The 8,004-nt window shown below is 54.5% G+C and overlaps 2 protein-coding genes across 2 annotated transcripts; both read right to left on the bottom strand.

Annotated features, from left to right (window-relative positions):
- Positions 1 to 1,254: 1,254 nt before the first annotated feature.
- On the bottom strand, positions 1,255 to 3,407 carry PV07_00111 (uncharacterized protein; the record flags this gene model as incomplete). Its single annotated transcript, XM_016386533.1, has 7 exons — positions 1,255 to 1,952; positions 2,026 to 2,158; positions 2,218 to 2,336; positions 2,399 to 2,561; positions 2,665 to 3,023; positions 3,113 to 3,246; positions 3,307 to 3,407. 7 exons carry the CDS (start codon positions 3,405 to 3,407, stop codon positions 1,510 to 1,512), a joined length of 1,452 nt encoding a protein of 483 aa, XP_016253461.1. The 3' UTR covers positions 1,255 to 1,509.
- A 691-nt stretch (positions 3,408 to 4,098) lies between these two features.
- On the bottom strand, positions 4,099 to 5,621 carry PV07_00110 (uncharacterized protein; the record flags this gene model as incomplete). The annotated part of the gene is made up of 4 exons (XM_016386532.1): positions 4,099 to 4,541; positions 4,603 to 4,710; positions 4,765 to 5,426; positions 5,499 to 5,621. The coding sequence occupies 4 exons, from the start codon at positions 5,619 to 5,621 to the stop codon at positions 4,163 to 4,165; spliced, it is 1,272 nt and encodes a 423-aa protein (XP_016253460.1). The 3' UTR covers positions 4,099 to 4,162.
- Between the last annotated feature and the right edge of the window lie 2,383 nt (positions 5,622 to 8,004).

The raw sequence follows: 8,004 nt of genomic DNA, 5'->3' as shown, positions 1-8,004 counted from the left end.
ACTTGTGCTGAAGGAGATGAATAGATTGTTGCCGGCAACGTGGATGAAGACTATTTGAACCAGGTATGCTTGCCCCTGTCGAGCATGTTGAGTCTTAACCCATGACTGACACAAGGTTTGCATTCCAGTTCTGCGATGGGATTCCCGATGCAATGCTAGCCGACGTCCGCAGCAAAGTCCACGATCAAATCCTCTCCATCTGTCCCCGCGACCAAGTCGTCACTCTCGCGACAATACGGGGATTTTCCTTTTCCAAGTCCGTCCTCTACCTAATTGCTGACGGATCGGATCCGTTGCCAGCGACGCTCGACGGCGGAACTTATGCACCTCGTTTGGCTGCCATTCGGACCGGCGACGACGACGCGCTCTTTAGCGGGATCGAGCGTTTCTTCGTGAACACCAACGGATACACAAATCGCGATCTCCCTCCCGGTGCACCGAACAACGAGACACATCATCCATGGCGGCAAGGTCTGAGTAGTGCCATTCTGGGTGAGGGAAACCCGCTGAACATCCTCGGAGCAATCCCAACAGTAGCATATGGTACGCCTTCCCATCCCCAAACATGTTCCTCGAGGAACAATATGTCCTACTCAATACTGGGTCGCGCCGCAACTAATTATGTGGTTATAGATTACTCGCCTCTGTGGAACTTCAACCTATACGCATGGACGAATTATAGCATGGAGAACGGCATTCGCACCCGGCTGACGGGGGAATTCGAGGTTCTGGGCATGGCTGCTGCCGGCTATGTGACAAACCCAGACGGCACTCCACTGAGCGATGCTGGAATTGTGAACAATTGTCCCATCGTGCATAGATTCCTCTGAGACGACAGGAACGGAGGAGGCGTTGTGGGGGTTGTGGTTATCATTCAGCTCAAATACATTGCACCTGGTCCACGGACCCGCGGCGGTTCAGAAGCTAGACGGACACACTCACTGCTAGTTCTTCCTTAATAATCTAATAATTCCGAACATGACTATGGAAATCGTGAGACTTGACAGAAAGCATCGCCCCTGAGGCTGCACTCTGGGGCTAACCTGGCTCAATTGTCTGAGATATCGGGGGCTGACAAGTCGCCTATGCAGGCCGGGCCTAGAGATCGCCTTGAGGATTGTCAAGACGTCGTCAAATTTTCCAAGCCAGTTGCGGCAGATGTTATCATCCAATACAGCATTGGCCGAGTCTAATAACCTAGGTGACCTCGAAAAAATATAACGCTGTATTCTCCCCTTTTTCTTTTATTTGTTCCGATACTCGACGTAAGTCTCGCACGGTCTTATCCCTCTTTATCCCAACCTCAGTCCAAATATCTTGGATTGCCTCATTTCCCTACCTGAGAGATATGGATGGCCATACACCTTGTCAAGTGAAGCAGCTCCTTCTTGGGCCTTCGCCGACTGTACGAGCATCCTCCTGGCTGGTTGAGAAACATATGAGCGGAAACCCATCTCCAACTTTTCAATGCAGCTCACGTCGGCCTTTACCATACAATAGTTCTGGTGCTCAAAAAGCGCCTAAATGAGGAGCCAACCCTTTAGCGGCGCCCAAGTCAACACTGGCCATATTCTCATCAAGGGAGCCCAGACCGAATTCGTCTCTCCGGAATCGCACCTCGCTCTCGACCATTTGCCACTCCGCCTCGGCGTCGTGTTCCAGCAGCCACCAGTTGATGGTGAAGCGCTCCTTGTACCTCCTCACCCACTCCTGGTGGTCATCGCCGGCGGCCCTGATGTAGCTGTAGTCCCGCTTGTCCATCTGGATCTGTCGTTCCACGCGGTGCAGGAAATGGACGCGGCTTTCGTTGTAGAGATGGAGCGCGTACGGCACGTGGTAAGGCACGACGCGGGGCGAGGATCGGGGATCGTGGGCGCTCCCGAGAGAGCGGTACAGACACCATACGTCGTTGAAGGCAAAGGAGCACCCGGCGCCGTACGCGCCAGCCGTGGCTGAAGGGAAAGAAGGAGATCAGGTCAGTGACTGGCAGGTTAGAAGTTGGGACCGCGGGTGGGCAGTTCTTACGATGAGCTGCATCTCCTACGAACGCCACGGCGTCGTCTCGAACCAGGCTGCGCATCCATTCGGACGTCTGTAGCGGGTACACTTGGATGTCTGGGAGTACATCGATGACTCGGTGGATGATGGGATTCCACCCCTATATTTTTCTTCGTCAGCAGGGAGGATTGTCCTGCAGACAGAAAAGGCCTGACTCACCTCGAGGCCCCTGCGTAAACGCTCGAGGCCCGCTTGGCCCATGGGTTTGGCCCATTCTAGCTGGGCTGCCTCCTCATCCGGGGTGTCGATTAGCGCAGTGAAGGCGTACACACCAGGCTCTGTGGAGAAGAATGTAGTTAGGACAGTCTGCATATACAGTATAGTGTAGGCAAAATCTGACCTAGTCGGGACAGAAAGACTATCTCGCCATGCTTGCGGAAGGACGACGTGTCTTCTGGCAGGTCTTTGATGTGCTCAATCAGCTTGGTCGGAAAGGTATAGCGATAAGCCACACGGCCTCTCGAAGCTATCTGGCTGTCGGGATGATAATGTCTGCGGATTTTCTGTGCATGTGTGGTCAGTCATTAAGCGCGAGATATCGAGGCTGATCATAGAAGAGAACCTGTCTCCTTTTTTTTTGTTTTTTTTTTGCGGAGATCCACGAACCGAATAGAGCCCGTCGGCGGCGACCACCACATCAGCAATTTCACTCGTCCCATCCGTGAAGGTCACTTGCATCGCCCCTGCGTCGTCTCCCTTGGTGATTTTCTCGGTCGAGACAGCCGAGCGGGAGTGCTGAACAACACCTTCAGGGACTTCATTCATCAGGATTCTGTGCAGAGGCACGCGACTCGTGCGGCCCTCTTGGAGATGTCGAGGGGTGTGAGGTGACACGGCCTGCTTCAGCACCTCGCCCGTCTTCCAGTGGCGGTGATTGATTCCGTCCGCATACGGGCCCCGATAGAGGATGTATTGAAGCTGTTCGAACCCTTCTGGGGAGAGACACCGGGACAAGGTCTTCATGGCTGTGGTGGAAAGTCAGATCAGCTGATCATCGTACGGCTCGAGATAGAAGTCATGCACAGGAGGTGATGAGGCATATATATTTGTTTACCTGAAACGGCCACCCCGATCAAGGCCCCGACTTCTCGCACGACGTCGGATTTTTCATATATCTTGACTTCGACGTCTGGAAGCTTGGTCAACAGCCCGCCAGCCGTGGCGCCGGCGAGGCCGCTGCCGATGATGCTGGGATGCCCGTTAATAATCTGCATCTAATCGCTGGAGACAGCGAGAAACGAGACTCACGCGATCCTCAGCTTGCGGCGTGGGAGAGCCTGGGCCGTCCCATTACTACCAATCCCGTTGACTGTCATGCTGTTGTCTGTAACATCAATAAAGGGTGCCATGAGAACAGAGTGATTGAACCACGTCTGGGAGTTCTTCGACAAAAGTGAGTTGGAGTGTATGCCTTCTATGCTCTTGCAAGCCTTATAACAGGAAGCGAAGCCAAGAAGCGCGTGCGAGGACCACGTTGTCTGAGTAAGTCTATGTTTTGCTATAGACTTGTACGATGTACATACGGCATCGAAGGTTAAGGCATCGCTGGTGGGCAGAGCTCGTACAAGCATACGGTACTCTGTACAGGAGACAGAGGGCAGAAGGCAAAACGCATACAGAATCTGTGGGATCTCCAAGACCACCAGGACAGATGTATTCACACATAGCCAGACACTCAGAGGGCTGAGGCTGGAAGATGGATCCACAGATAAGGGTATTCGCGGAAGGTTGCCTTATCAAAAGGAGACCAACTAGTCCCCAGTGATCCACATTTAACGACTCGCAGTCTTCCTATCTAATGATCCGAGGATATGCTCTCCACCCCTTTCAGATCATAGTCGAGGCGGATAACCGCTTACCTTGTATAGAGACGGAGCCGTAAACTTGGATCTGGGCGGTAGAATGTTGTCCCAGCCATAAGGACACCGGTGGCTGGTCGGACATGATACCATGCACGTTAGCCGGATGCTGGTTATGGTCTGAGGCTCAGAACCCTCCCGCCAAGGTCACTGGCAGGTGTGAATACACCAAGTCAGAAGGGCGTAGGCTTATTCTTCTACCAAGTACGTAGTATACCAAACGCAGAGCCACTTGCGCGACACTTCTAGTTACTCGACCCATTGGCAAACCCGTTCACCTGGCCTGCTTGTTTCTTTGCCTCGGCGTACGCATCATAGCCATACAACCACGGAGCAAACGTGGGCTCTCTCCACAAGAACGGATCTCCCTCCATCGACATTGGGGCGCCAATCATGGCATCCCGCATCTGCTGCTTCTCGCCGTCCGGAAGGTGATACCATCCCTGCTGCCGGGTGGCAGCCCTGACCACTTCGGTCGTCCGGGGTTTCCGCAGCGCTTCGTATTTGGCCAGAGCCGCAGAGAGCGAGATTGGCTCGGTCAAGACTTGACCCAGAACGGCGGCGTCTTCTACGGTGATCGCAGCTCCTTGAGAGAGGTAGGGGAGGGTCGGGTGCACGGCGTCCCTATATACTCGTAGTCAGCCCTGGGACAAACTGAAACCGGATCTCAAGCGCAATGGCTTACCCGATCAAGGTGAATCGGCCTGAGGGATGGTTCCAGCGATCCAATTCTGGCCGTTTATGCAATTTCCACTTCCAAATCACGTTCTTGTGCGATATCAACTTGTTGATTCTGGTCCTCTGTTAGAACCGACCGCGCGCATCCTGGCTGGGGAAGAGGACTCACAAAGGATCCCACTCGCGAAAGATCTTGGTACACTCGCTCACATCACACGGAGCCCGGATGACTCCAGACGGAAGGTCATCCGGCGCCACGGCCACCAAGTTGATCTGCTTGCCCTGCTTGAGAATGTATACAATGACATGGCCGTTATGACCGAGCCAGTAGGTCACTTGAGGCTTGGTCACCAGTTCCCGGAAGTCGGAGTCGTCGGGCAGCTCGTCGTAGTTCAGAAGAACCCGGAAGGCGATATCGCCTGTGTGCTCAGGTTCTTCGGTCGGGACCAGCCTTTTGCGACAGAGGGAATTCAGCCCGTCCGCCCCCACAACCAAGTCCCCGCACAGGCTGGTTTGGTCTTCGAGATGGACCGTCGCCTGGGCAAAGTCGATGTCTATGACTTTTGTATTGACGCGAATATCGGCTCCGAGCTTCTTTGCGCGGTCAAACAGGGCGACAATCAAGTCGTGGCGGTGGATGTCCCAGAATGGCGCGCCATAGGTTTCATGGTGGTAGTTGTGCAGGTCCACGAAGCCAATTTCGCGCCCGTCTTTCCACCGTCTCATGATGCATCGGTATGGCTCGACGACGTCGGCTTCAATGGCCTTGTCCACCCCCCATTCTCGCAGAATCCGAGTTGCATTGGCTGAGAATTGCAAGCCCGCGCCGATCTGGGAAGCATTCTCTATTAGCACAACTTAAGCGCCTTTTCGCCGCCGAGCGGCTGAGTAGGGGTACAATACCTCTTCGATCTTCTCTTGTGCTTCCAGCACAATCACCGAATGTCCCGCAAGGAGAATAGCAATGGCGGCGGACAGACCTCCGATACCACCGCCTACGATGATGACCTGGAGAGGCTGCGACATGGTGAGTCTTGGTGTTTTACTGACTTCAGCAGGTCAACAGTTCGGGAATCAAGACCTACATGTTGGGCAGCTTTTCAAAGAGCACCGAGCTACCATCTACGTCGGCTTTAGGTCGCCACGGGTCCTCACATAGCTGGTAGGGTCAATTCAACATCCCTAGGGACGTTGTTCCGGAATCGAAGAGGCCCAGACCAGTTGGTTTTCCTATCAATGGAAGGATTGGATGGGAATCACGGAAGACTGTCATCCGGCACATTGACCCACCAGCGAGGGTGGATCCACCGAGATAGGAACTCCAGACTCTTTCTCCATGCAGGCGAAGATTGCTTGATCAGACGAATCTGGCTGGAAACTGGGGAAAGAGATAGTCAGATAGGTTGCTTGAACCTCAGAACTCCCCAGAAGCGAGCTTTCATATCGTCATCCAGCTCCTTGCCACGCGTTGCGGCATATCGATAGCTCGACAGTCCTTACTGGACTGGCCCGCGAGATATCGACTGTGCGTCGTGGCTCTGAGGATTTGCACATAAATACTGCATCAACATGAGATGAAGTCTTCGGACCACACCACTCTGTCGCCCGTTTAACTCATTCCTATCTCCCCCAGTTTGTGTCCTTCTCAGACTCCCTCAACCATGTCGTTGGAACAGAAACAAGCCCCCCACGAGACGATTACACCCATCGTCGATACGGACATGGGCTCGGTCGATGTCTACATTGACCGGAAAAAGGAGCGGAGTGTCGTCCGCAAGCTGGACTGGCACTTGTTGCCCGTTTGTATGGCCGCGTTCGTCCTCAACTTTCTCGATCGGTCCAATATCGGGAATGCCAAAGTGGCGGGCATGGTGAAGGATCTTCACATGAAAGGCTCCGGCTTCAATCGTAGGTGATCTGATCTCACTATGTGGCATGGTTGTAGACTAACTCACATGGTGCAGTGGCCGTCTCTATCTTCTATGTCACCTATATCATCTTTGAGATTCCCTTGACGCTGATGATGAAGAAAATCGGGCCGTCCAAGTTCAGTGAGTGGTGGTTCAGACTTCTCCTCTCCCGGCAATGCCCTCGCAAAGCTGACCCTGCTGACTGATACATCCAGTTCCTATCCTCATGGTCTCGTGGAGTATCGTGACGGCCATGACGGGTTTCATCAAGAACGGGGCATCCTTGATCGCGATCCGTTTGGTCTTGGGTATGACCGAGTCGGCGCTGTTCCCTTCGTTGAACGTCTACATCTCGCTGTTCTGGAAACGGGAAGAGATGGGCAAGCGAGTGGCTTGTATTCTGGCGGCGAATTCGCTCGCGGGAGCCCTGGGCGGTATCTTTGCCACGGTCGTCACGCGCATCGACGGGGTCGGGGGTTACGAAGGCTGGAGATGGCTCTACTTTGTCGAAGGCATGCTGTCCTTCGTGGTGGCGCTGAGCTTCTTCTTCCTGATTCCCGACAGCCCCGCACACTGCTACTTCTTGGACGCCGAGGAGAAGGAGATTGCAAAGGCCCGCATGGGCGGACCCAACACCGATGTCTTCAACTGGGCCGATGTCAAGGCGGCCTTGTCGTCCCCTATATGCTGGCTGTCGGCAGGCATCGAGCTGCATGCCGACATCTACAACTTTAGTAAGTCGTCCCCATCCGCACGCGGGTGGTTCTAAACCGGCACGGCATTGCCGGATTTGTGGCTGACTCGTGGCAGGTGTGAGCGCTTTCTTGCCCACCATTGTGAACGGAATCGGCTACACGGCACTCCAGGCCCAGTATATGATCATCCCCGTCTATCTGACCGGCGCCATCTCCGTCTTCACTGTGTCGTGGGTGTCGGACCGGATCCAGAAGCGCGGTCAAGTCATGCTCGTGATGGGCTGTTTCATCATGACTGCCTATGCCATTCTCCTGGGCAGTCGCAACAACCAGCTCTCTTACGCGGCGTGCTACATCCTGCTGATGGGCCAGTCTTCCATCCCGGGGCTCAATCTGGCCTGGATCAGTGGCAACACGCAGCCGTATTTCAAGCGCGCCACGGCTATCACGATGGTGGTCATGCTGGGCAACTCGGGCGGTATTGTCGCCGGGCAAATCTACCGCTCGACTGACTCGCCCCGGTATCCCATTGGACACGGGACGGCGTTGGCAGCGTGCGGGACTGCGTGGCTTGGTGTTTGGGTCATGCTCTGGTTGCTTCGGCGCAAGAACGCCCAGAAGGATCGGTTGCTGGCCCAAGGAGTCCCTGACACGGGCAAGGGAGACGACGCCCTGGAGTTCCGGTATATCTTGTAACGAAAGTCGCAGGGATTCGTAGTGAGTTAGAGAGCAGCAGTCCTTCTAGTCTACAGTAGTGCATAGGAGATAGAGACGGGCATGACCAGATTCCCCAAGGAGGCATGT

Source organism: Cladophialophora immunda (genome assembly GCF_000835495.1).
Source record: "Cladophialophora immunda strain CBS 83496 unplaced genomic scaffold supercont1.1, whole genome shotgun sequence".
Classification (NCBI taxonomy): domain Eukaryota; kingdom Fungi; phylum Ascomycota; class Eurotiomycetes; order Chaetothyriales; family Herpotrichiellaceae; genus Cladophialophora; species Cladophialophora immunda.
The sequence above is the reverse complement of the archived record's forward strand: the minus strand, read 5'-3'. Positions and strand labels throughout refer to the sequence as shown.